At 39.9% G+C, this 11,619-nt stretch overlaps 1 protein-coding gene and 1 long non-coding RNA gene across 2 annotated transcripts in view; one reads left to right on the top strand and one right to left on the bottom strand.

Annotated features, from left to right (window-relative positions):
* Window positions 1-1,108, bottom strand: part of LOC107115573 — a 62,219-nt gene extending 61,111 nt beyond the window's left edge. The window contains exon 1 of the long non-coding RNA XR_001482678.1: window positions 901-1,108. This is a non-coding gene — a long non-coding RNA (uncharacterized LOC107115573). The remainder of the gene's footprint in view (window positions 1-900) is intronic.
* A 258-nt stretch (window positions 1,109-1,366) lies between these two features.
* Window positions 1,367-11,400, top strand: SRP9 (signal recognition particle 9kDa). The gene is made up of 3 exons (XM_015417313.1): window positions 1,367-1,578; window positions 7,126-7,194; window positions 9,466-11,400. The coding sequence occupies exons 1-3, from the start codon at window positions 1,507-1,509 to the stop codon at window positions 9,583-9,585; spliced, it is 261 nt and encodes an 86-aa protein (XP_015272799.1). The 5' UTR covers window positions 1,367-1,506; the 3' UTR covers window positions 9,586-11,400.
* The last annotated feature ends 219 nt before the right edge of the window (window positions 11,401-11,619 follow it).

The following is an 11,619-nucleotide window of genomic DNA, read 5'->3' as shown; positions in this document are numbered from 1 at the left end:
GCAAATTTAATGAGTAGTCCTTCTACCCCTTCATCCAGATCATTGATAAAAATATTGAAAAGTACCAGGCCTAAAACTGAGCCCTGCGACACCTCACTGGACACCTCCCTCCAATCTGCTCAAGCCCCCTCCCCTTCGGAGTTTAGAATGTTTCCTTTGGAGGATAAAGTGGAACTTCCAAGTTATCTTATTCCCTCACCCCCAACAGAATTACTATAACTAGTAGCACCATAGATTCGGCATGTCCTCCTCCCCTTAGCTACTCCCCTGGCTTTGGATCTGTTGAGCGTTTCCATCAGGTATGCTTGCTCAGGCCTTCTGTTGATTCAGCATTTTGTTATGGTAGTTGAGTAGCCTCAATTGTTTCTTTGCTCGTGGTTTAATAATTAATGTTGTTACCCCTCTCTCCTGGTGTCCTGCTGTTTTACAGAGAAGCTGCCTGTGTTTATACTGATTTGCTTTTATTGCTGCCTTAATTTGCTTTCCTTTTGCTTCTAAATGATCTGACATGCAGTATTTTATTTATCAATACAGATTCAGGTGGGTGGCCATGCTGGTCTGAAGCAGGAGAACAACGTTTGAGTCCAGTGGCACTTTTAAGACCAACCAAGTTCTGTTCGTCCATTTATCAATACAGTTATTTTTGAGTTGTTTGTTGGGATGGATTTTAACTTGTTTATACTATTTTATATTGCTTTATGTTGTAAGCTGCCCCAAGGGACTTGAAGCTGAGTGAAAGATGGCAGAAGTTTATCTGATAATAAATAAAATGGCTAGCCTCGATATGATAATAACAGCAATAAAGTCAGGCAACCCAGAAGTAGGGAGACAGGGAGGCCACCACCCAGCTATTGCAGGAAAATATATATTTGTACATTATTTTTTTAAAAAAAACAAAACCTTTAAACCGGCCTCCGGAAGACGGGAGTGTGCTCCAGACAGATGGAAATGCAGAGGCTAGGGTTCACTGTAACGAAACGCGGGAGGAGCGAAGGCAGCGCATAGAAACCTGGAAAAGGAGGGCGGATGGGATTTCCAGCCCATTCCTGAGATTCCTCTGGGGGCCTCCTAGTTTGTGAAATCCTACTGGCCAGTCATGTCCTATTCCGAATGGTGACAGAAGCGACCAATGACAGCTTGCGACTCTAAGGCGGAGCTATTTGAAACGTTGCAGAAAGTGAACGCGCCTGCGCTGGAAGTTTTCTTCCTTGCGTACCATCAGGGGGCGCTACTCGACAGCCTCTGCATGCGTCTTGCCTCCGGAAATCGTCCATGTTTTACTATCGAGCTCTCTATAGTTACCTTTCCTCCCGCCCCGCATTGGCACCGGAAGGAAATGGGGGGGAACGGTGCGCTTTGAATAGTATGTTTCGTTATTGGTCAGTCTTCCCATTTAACCCAATAGGATGGCTGGCAGCTTAAATTAGGCCTGCCTTAACCCGCCATCTTGCTGCTTGTTGGGTCGGTGGCTGAGCTGGACTTTTTCCTGCCGAAAAGGATTTAGTTATGCCGCATTATCAGACCTGGGAGGAGTTCAGCCGCGCAGCCGAAAAGCTGTACTTGTCTGACCCTATGAAGGTACTCGACAGTGGGAAGGGTGATCCGTGGCAGGTGGAGCTGGATACAGAAGCTGGGAAGGGTTGGTGGGGTTTGGCTTGAAGAGCAGAGGGAGCAAATATGGGGCTGATGAGGCTTTTCCCCTGCCGGTGTGTGTGACTCGTGAGAGCGCTTGCCTTGTGTTGCATTTGTCCTTTTGTACTTAAAGTTCTTTCCGTAAATAAAAATTCGGATCTGCAATGAATTGAACGGTTGAGATGTATTTATGGAAGCTTTTCCTCATTTATGGCTTGTAATATTCCCCTGCTGTTAGAATGGCTTTCTTTCTGGAAAGCAAAAACTTTTCTGTAAATGTTTGGAAGCTACTTAAAACCACACGAACTGAAGCCCAGATAGAATGCTTTCCCCAGGTTAGGAAAGGTACTGCTAAGTCTAAAACGATGCCAGTGTGTTTAACAACTCAAGTCAAAGAAGCCACGAGAGGCAAAAAGGCTTCTTTTTTAAAATGAAAGGTCTTCCCCAATAAAGTGAACAGAGGGAACACAGAGTCTGTTATGCAAACAAAAAGAGAATTTGAGGAGCAGTTTGCTAAAGCATCAAGACAAGTCATCAACATTTATATATAAATCTATTTGCATGAAATATATAATTTTTATATATTTATGAACAACTGTATTGGTGTAGGAGAGAGGCAGTTGGTCCTTTGGATGATCAAGGAATAAAATGGCTGTTAAAAGAAGATGGGGAGGTGGCAGAGAAGCTAAATTAGTTCTTTGCCTCTGTGTTAACTGTAGAAAGTGTAGGGCATATACCAGGTTAGAGCAACTCTTGTCAGGAATGGAGTAAAATTGAGGTGAAGAGAGAATAAATTCTCGACCAGCTGGGGAAATTAAAAACCAATAAGACTCCTGCTCCTGATGAGATACCCCCAAGAGTTCTTTGGGAACGCTGCTGTGAAATCGTTGAACTATTAAAAAGTATAGATCAAGATGGTATAACTTGTCACTAAAATCAGCCAGTATATCAGAAGACTGGAGAATAGCAATGTTACAATGTTTTTTAAAAAGGGGAACCAGGAAATTACAGGACACTTAGACTAACATTGGTCCCAAGCAAATTAGTAGATGAAAGATAGAATTATTAGGTATGTGGAGGAATGAAGCCTGCTGAGGGAAAATCAGCATGGCTTTTTCAAAGGGAAATTGTGCTTCACCAATCTTTTGGAGTTCTTTGAGAAAGTGAACAAGCATAGATAAGTGTGACCCTGTAGACATTACATAAAGGTACAAATACCATTTATTGCATATAGCCAAAGGCCATTACAACTGAACACAACGAACATAACATTGCTAAAATAATTGTATCTAAAATATTTATCAGTTTCACTCTTTGGATCAAACATTTACTCTCTGGATACAAGTTTTTTCATATTTTCTCAGCTGAAGTAAATGTTATATTCTTGGACTTTTGAAAGGCTTTTTACAAAGCACCTCATCAAGCCTTCTAAGTATGTGTAGCTGTCATAGGATAAGAAGACAAGACCTCCTATGGATTAAAATTTGGCTGAATGAAAGGAAGTAGAGTAGGAATAAATGGACAGTTCTCTCAGTGGAGGGAAAGCAGTGGAGTTCCACAAGGTATTGTTTTGTTCATAAATGATCTGGAACTGGGGGTGTGCAGTGTAGTGGCCAGGTTTGCAGATGACACAAAAATTATTCAAGATTGTGAAAATCAGCTGTGAGGACCTCCAGATAAATAACAAATGAAGATCAATATAGCCAAGTGAAAGGTGATGCACATTAGAACAAAAAATCCCAACTTTAAATACATACTAATGGCATTGGATCAGACAACCACAGTCTCATCAGATCTCGGAAGCTAAGCAGGGTCTTTTAGTACTTCAGTGGGAGACCACCAAGGAAGTCCAGGTTTGCTGCACAGAGGCAGGCACTGGCAAAACCACCTTTGGATGTCTCTTGCCTTGAAAACCCTATGGAGTTGCTGCAGCTTGACTGTACTTTACACACACACACACACACATGCAGTGGGATCTGAGCTTGCTGAGACAGAAAGAGACCTTGGGGTTATAGTGGATAACTTAATGAAAATAAAACCAGTGTGCAGCAGCTATAAAAAGACAAACTCTGTGCTTGGGGTTATTAGGAAAGGGGTTGAAAATAAAACAGCCAGTAATATAATGTATGAAATCTATTAATTTTGATTCCTGCAGTTTCTCACTATCTCAAAAAGGACATTACAGAGCTGGGAAAAGTACAGGCGGCTAAAGAGTCTGGTACTGTTCGGTTTAGGAAAAAGCCAACTAAGGGGGACATGATATATAAAACTAAGCATGGGGTAGAGAGAGTGGACAGAGAACTTTTCTCCCTCTCCTAAAATACTAGAACGTGGGGGTATTCAATGAGGTTGAACAGTAGATTGACAGACAAAAGGAAATCCTTCTTTACTCAGCAAGTGACTAAAATGTTGGTAGAATATCTTGTGTGGTTTGTCAATGTAAAGTTTATCAAAGGCTGCTGTCTGAAAGTGGTTCTATTTGTGATCAATATACAGATATGCCTTTTTTATTTGACTTTGCATAAAAACCCGTTTGTTCTTATGGAAACTGTTTGTCCCTGGATTAATAAAATAATGTATGTTTAAAAGGAGGGCATTTTGGAGGGCCACATGTAACTCCCTATGTTTTCTTTTCAAACTTGTATGTTTAGGTCAGGGGAGTTAGTAATACTGTGTGTAAACTAAACTTACTTTGACCTTTTTGTTTGCATTTGGGTGTGTTTAAGGTAAGGTAAAGGTAAAGGTTCCCTTGCTCGATGGACAATCTGATATAGAGGATGTTCTTGGATGGTTAATGTGTTCATTCTTAGCCAGATGAATTTAAATTTTAACCCAGGTGATTAGAAGCAGCTGTATGGAATTATGAATCATTACTATTCAGCTATCTCTCAAATGTGCTTTCTTGGTATATGGTGGAGGAATTGTACCACGTTTCTGCTGCCAGTGCAACTGTATTGTCTTAAGGTCTGTAAGGCAGTTGGATATGTCAGCCATGTAATAATTGAATTTTAGTGTAGTTAATACTGCTTTTCCAAAAAAAGAGTTAAAAAAGCAGAAAAGTGTTTGTCTTGAATACGATGGACAATCTGATATAGAGGATGTTCTTGGATGGTTAATGTGTTCATTCTTAGCCAGATGAATTTAAATTTTAACCCAGGTGATTAGAAGCAGCTGTATGGAATTATGAATCATTACTATTCAGCTATCTCTCAAATGTGCTTTCTTGGTATATGGTGGAGGAATTGTACCACGTTTCTGCTGCCAGTGCAACTGTATTGTCTTAAGGTCTGTAAGGCAGTTGGATATGTCAGCCATGTACTAATTGAATTTGAGTGCAGTTAAAAAAGAGTTAAAAAGGGAGAGAAGTGTTTGTCTTGAATACAGCTTATCAAATCCTTCGACTCTAAAAAGTAGGCAGTTGTCAAGGAGCCGAACAGGCTGACCACGTAAGTTCCCAGGGCAAGAGCACACAAGTAACCAGACTGATGTTATTACACAAATTATGAAATTCATTGAAAAAATACATACATTAATATGAATATAGCCAACAAATCAACAAAAGCCACACAGAATACAAAACAATAAAGCTAGCTTTTATCTACCTAACACTTTTGAGAACTGTTAGGTGGTAATACAAAACTTACATCCAGATGCAGGCCTAAAATTAGCATAGACTACAATTTCAGCAGTTTGCCAAGCATAGATTCAGGCCTCTATCCATGAAGTCTCAGACAAGGAACCTTAACCCTTGGGGAGATATCATAATTATAGTTTTTGACCCCTCAAGTCAGGTGATGGTGATATCCAGTCCTAACATGCCTTCAGGAGAATTCTACAGAACCGTACATCATTGCTGCTGATCTACCCCCTCCCAACACTAGGAACACATTCTAATGAAAAGCAAATGTATCTGGCCTTGGACTGATAAGTTGCTGGCAGGTCGAAGCCCTTAATTAAGGACAGTTGCACTCTCCGAGCTCTCTCAGCCCCACCCACCTCACAGGGTGTCTGTTGTGGGGAGGGGAAGGGAAAGGAGTTTGTAAGCCGCTCTGAGACTCCAAGTGAAGGGCGGGGTATAAATCCAATCTCTTCTTCTTCTTCTTCTTCTCTGACTGGTAGTGGCTCTCAAGGGTCCCAGGCTGAGATCTTTCGCATCACCTACTTCCTGATCCCTTTAAGAGGAGATGCTGGGGACTGAACTTGGGACCTTGTGCATACCAAGCAGATGTTCTGTCACTGAGCCACTGCCACTCCCCAGATCCTAGACTGACACTGTAACCACTGCACCACTCCGACTGTTCTTGACCACTCGTCTAGACACTTGCCTATCTTGATTTCTGTGCTTCCACGTACTGCTGCTCCTTCAGTATTCCCTGAGCTACTTTAAGAAAAGAACTGTTCAGAGAATGATAGCTAGAGAATCTTGGGATCAGAGCTGTTCAGCCAGTTATTTTTCTGTGACATTGGGGCAGCTCTGCCAACCATTGTCAGAGGCTTAATCACCACTGCACTGTCCCTTTTTAATATTCTAATATAGATTGTAGTTTTTAAGATAAGTCTCACCACCCTTCCTACAGATCTGGGTATCAGACCTGAACCTTCATGTATGTTTAAGCTTCATTAAATCCTTGTTATAGCTGCCACTGTGAAGCAGCAGTTGTTTTCCTCTTTTCATACTTGCATGATATGCTGCTATTCTAGTGACGAAATGATTTTACTACTACTGGAAAGTCTTCTGTCCCAAATCCTACTAAATTGTTGGATAGTCTCATATCCTGCAAGAGAGTAGTCTTCACTCCTTCCAGATTCAGGACTGACAATCTCTAGGCAGCAGCATTGGAATCACTAAGCTGCAAGCGTGGAGGAAGAGGAAAAATCAGATTTCTTCTGGTCACCTGATGGGAAGGGGAAAGAATTATGATCTTAGCTGAGGCCAGGGCAGAGGGCAGCAGACCAAGAGAGGCAGGGAGAGGAAACAGTCCAAGCACCAGGTGGTATGCCACAGTGAAGGACAAGCCAGCAGTTGGTGCCTCTGCCCTAAAACATTTTGCCTTCCTGTGTTTGATTTCAGTATTCAAGGCACTATCTTCCTATGCACTCTTTTAAAGTGTAAATCCAAATGTACTTGGGTGTGGGTTGTTTTTTTTTACAATAGCTGCTAATTTATTTCCTTAAATTAAAAAAACCCTTAAACTATAGTGTTGCATTAAGGTAAGTTTGTAAATCAGCACTTTCCTGGATGTTTGAAGTGTATAGGCAATTGGGGAATAAAGCATTATTTTAGTAATTTAGTATACTAAGTTAGAGCGTGCTCATGAACACTGAAGAGGCACATGTGGGCAGGTGAGCTAATTAAAATCACAGGGTAGGCTTGTAACTTAGACTGTTACAAATTGGGGTTCAGGAATTGAAATGTTTTCGAAGTTGCTGTGTGAAAGCAATGGCTGTACAGATGTTATTTATTGTCATTTAAAATGGTGACTGTCATTTCAGGTGCGTGTGGTACTCAAATACCGACACTGTGATGGAAATCTTTGCATCAAAGTAACAGATGATGCAGTTGTAAGTAAAAGTTTCTTTGTACCACACTTGTCACTTCCTCTTGTTTAGCCCTTGTGAGCATTTTTTGCCTTGTAGCTGAAAAGTGGGGGAGGGGCTCCTTAACCCTTTCCCTCCTCCTGCTTAATTGCTGAAGGTCCCCAAACTGCTTTCCCATCTGTGAGCAAAAAGATGCTGGATACCCACAGCTCTTCTGCAGAGGAGCAAAGCAGCTTGAGGATTTTGAGGATAAAATGTAATGGTGATGTTAATGGTTACCTAGTTTTTCTCTTCTCCTCCATCCTTATCCTTGCTGCCTTGAAAATTGCTTCTGATCCTGCGTTTCACTTTAGTGTGGATTGAAGCAACTGTTTACACACCTCCTGAGTATTCTGTTTTTTGGCCCTAAAACTCCAAGGAGAATTGTTTCTATGAGCTTCATAACATTTTTTTTAAATATTCCATGGGTGGTGGTGATGGGTACTTTCCAAGAAAGCATTACACACTTTCTACACTTTAATCTCAGAATTAACCATAAGTGAACCTTAGAACAACATCTACTGCTGCCATTTTTTGTTTGTTCACTTAAACTCTTTTTAGCATTATTCAAACATGACCCTGCAGTATTCAGGAACTATATATCTGTGTAAACCCTAAGAATGGTCAGTGTTTAATTAAGCTTTGTAGGGTGTCTAATTACAGTGCTGTATCTAATTGCCGTTCATTCACTGAGGACATCAGTGCCTATGTCAGTCTGACAGATCAGTAGTTAGCTGTGGTTCCAACAGTGACCACTTACATCTCTCAGAAAGTTCAGGTATAAAATAGGACACAGTTGTCTGTTTGCCAATATATCTGATATTACAAGGTGCATAGCCTCTGAACATGGTGGTTCCACTTAGGTATCATGTCTAATAGCTGCTGTTTGACCTAATTCTTCAGAAACTTTGTTCACACTCTAAAAACTTATAATGTAGCAGAGTTTGTTTGTAGAGAAATGGAATAGAACAGAAATGAGAAGAACAAGTCAAATGGAATCATGGGTCTGGTTGAAATGAGAAAACATATTCTGAATACCTGTTCTCGTATTTGACATTGATCCATAGCTAAGGGGAGAATAAGAATGTTGTGCTTTGTTTCTTGCCAGCCTGAATGCCTTACCTTTTAGACATACTCAGACTGTTTAAACAAAGTTGGTTCCATTCCAAATCTTATGATTCTTAAGTTGTTGAGTTTGCCAGTTTAACTGTTTTTAAACAAAAAACTTTGTGCCATTCATTTGCTGCACTTGAATTTAAACTAGACTGGCTTTAAAGCTTCCAGTGTCCTCCATTAAAATGGGACACAACTGTAGCAACAGTCCATGTTCAGCAATGATTATCTTATTATAATTCTGTCAACATGAACTAATTTCTTAATAGCAGCATGCTCATAAATCTATCTGTTTCTGAAGATTGTCATTAGTGTTTTGGATTCTAATTAAACCAACTTTAAAGGTATTTTTAATGGGAGAGAAAGGACCATATGCTTCACTTTATGATTGGGAAACAAACATGTTTAATGTTGGAGCATTGGTTGAAATTGTATAGCAACAGCTAATGCTGTGAAAAGGGGGGGACAGTAGCTGCTTGTCTTGGAGCCCCTTTTTTGGAAGTTGCTGGGAAAGGGAGAATAAGTGTGTGAATAAATCTTGTATAGCAACAGCTAATGCTGTGAAAATGGGGGGACAGTAGCTGTTTGTCTTGGAGCCCCTTTTTTGGAAGGGCTGGGAAAGGGAGAATAAGTGTGTTAATAAATCTCTAAGACTAGCACCTTGAGCTAGTGATCACTAGTAAGGTACATTTTAATGTGCAAGGCTCTAAAACTGCACTCTCTGAAAATATGTCTTTTAAAAAGAATTCTGCTGTAACAAAAGCATGCTGGTCAGGCTTTTGTAAACTGCTTTGAGCTGCCACTGTTAATAAATAAATGGATCTACACTCTTGGTACTTGAGTGCAATCGGGGAGAGCATGCATTGCATTCAGCTAAAAGTTAGTTTTGCTCTGAAGACTTGAATAATTGTTCTTACCATTTTTTTCTAGATAAGATGTTTAACCTTGCAACCGTGAATCACAGCAATTTAGATCTTTGATTCTGTCTTTTTATCTTCAAAATTTGAGAGCACAAAATAAATGGGGCCCGACACAGTGCAGTGTCTTTATTTCTAGTAGAAGCTTTCATTATGCCTTTTCTATAAGCTAATATTAGGTTCCTGTCAATCTACATGCACCTAAGTTTCTCTTCTATTTTCAAAGTGTCTTCTCTATAGGACAGACCAGGCTCAAGATGTAAAGAAGATTGAGAAATTCCACAGTCAACTAATGCGACTCATGGTAGCCAGAGAATCCCGCAGTGTTGCCATGGAAACGGACTGAATAGCTGGAGATAAAATGAATGCTCAGTCATCTTTTCACAGGAAGAAAACCTCTTGGGTTTGGGCAAATTTTGGAACAGAACAAATGTGGCATCAAGTGGATTATTAAAGTCTAAAGTGGGTTTGTGAGGATTTCCAGGCTCCACTTCAGAGTGGCTAGGAAATGTTTTGCTTTCATAAGAAAGCCTCTATTTATTTTTTTTAATTTGAGCAAATAAATGTCTTCTACAGAAAAATACTAAAGGTTAAAGTATTTTAGGCCATATTTGGGCATCTTCTAGTGTAAATACTGGGTTCTGTGTATAAAAACCAAAAAAGGTGCATTGTAAGATGCCATTTATACAGAAGGACTTCTGATTACTTGTTCTCGTTTGCTAACACAAAAAGAATGACTAGTTTCTGAAGTAAGCTTTATATATTAATATATTAGTAATAGCACCTTCCAAAATAAATTAAAATTGCCAAATTGTGGATAATTTCATGCATCTGACCTGTTGCATTCGGAACTGGTGTTTTCCCTTAAGTTACTCATTGTCCCGTGTCTGTTCAGTAGCCATATGAAAAAAGTAACTGTTTCTAGAAATAAATTCAGTATACTTCTAGGGCTTACTGTTAGGAAAGATGGTGAATAGATACATACCTCAAAAGCTGAGCCTCACAAAGAAGGCCATATGCCAAACTTATTCTGGTTGCCTTTTATTTTTAAGCTAAGACACATGCACAGCTTTTAGAGCGACCACCACAAAGATTAATCTCCTACACTACCCATTCTATAAGCGATATGGTGGTTCCTATCTTGTGAACTTTAAATTTCTCGTTATTGAATTGTTGTTGCTTAATACTAACTTTAAGCCTATGCTGGGGTATTCCATATTCAGTGTAATAGTCCCACTATAGATAGTATAGAGTTCTACCGATCAGAACGTCTGTGTTGGTGCTAAATCAATCAAGAGATCTGTCTTATACTGTCTTTCTGAATATCACTTACTCACATTTCAGGGAAGCATGTTACCCTAATGTGATAGAGAAACCAACCTTTACAGGCTGCTGATACAAGTTGGTGTACTGTTATTACCCCACTTGGGGTATTGATTAAAAGGTCAGCAAAATAACATATTTGGCAGTACAGTTGCTTCTCCTAATGTTTCTGCTGTCTCTAATGTAAGTTTGAATATATGCTTTACATATTTATTGGTGCCATCATTCCATGGCAGTTGACTTTCAGCTATATTTGCAGCTGGCATGCTATAGACTCTGAAGTGGCTGTAACAATCATATTGAAAGTTAACCTGTCAAGATTCAAAGACTGGCATATCTCTCAAAGTCTGTGTGTTCTGTTTTGTGTGTGTGTTTTGCAAACAGTATAGTAATCTTTGTATGAAGGCAGAAATCAAATGGAATCCTGGAAGTATCTTATGCATGCACAAGCCATTCTTTGTGGTTGTGCTGGCATGTCTGTTCATTGAAAGAAGCAAGGCAGTTAAATGTCTTGAGAATGCACAGCCTGCAGCTGGTCATTCCCTTTGGCTTGGCGAGACCTGCACAAGGAAAGAATAGCAAGTGACAAAAAGGCAAGTAGATGGGAATAAGTAGTGTTTGCAGCTATCATCTTAAGTTTGTATTTCTTTGTAATGTAATAGCTTTTTGTTGCCAAGAGTCCTAATTCTTGCCAAGCCGTACTCAGTCTGTATAAAGGATATCTGCTGGGCTTTTCACCTGAAGAATCTTAGGGTCTGAAACTTCATAGACTTTTATATAATGGGGATCAGATTCCAGGGTGAAAAATACAAAGCAGTTCACACAGGCATACTTTGTGATTTTCCAGAACGGAGGGTTTTATCTTAACTGTTTTGCGAGAAGACTTGGGAAGGACAACTGTATTTGAAAGAAATCTGTGGCTCAGACTGTGGAGGCACGGCTGGGATAAAACTGTCTCTGACCAATTGAAAGCTTCAACCGTATTTTTGAGATGGAGTTCAAGAGCTGCTTGAGGCTAATTCAGTGTCTTGTATACTGGTAATCAACAAGGAAAGAA

This window comes from Gekko japonicus, unplaced genomic scaffold (genome assembly GCF_001447785.1).
Source record: "Gekko japonicus isolate JY-2015 unplaced genomic scaffold, Gekko_japonicus_V1.1 scaffold1983, whole genome shotgun sequence".
Lineage (NCBI taxonomy): Eukaryota > Metazoa > Chordata > Lepidosauria > Squamata > Gekkonidae > Gekko > Gekko japonicus.
This window is presented reverse-complemented; position numbering and strand designations above follow the sequence as displayed.

Bases quoted from the DNA above. Each gene is read 5' to 3' on its own strand.
- SRP9 (XM_015417313.1), top strand. From the start codon at position 1,507: ATGCCGCATTATCAGACCTGGGAGGAGTTCAGCCGCGCAGCCGAAAAG. The intron at 1,579-7,125 runs GTACTCGACAGT...CTGTCATTTCAG, and splicing joins ACTTGTCTGACCCTATGAAG to GTGCGTGTGGTACTCAAATA. The intron at 7,195-9,465 runs GTAAGTAAAAGT...CTATTTTCAAAG, and splicing joins AAGTAACAGATGATGCAGTT to TGTCTTCTCTATAGGACAGA.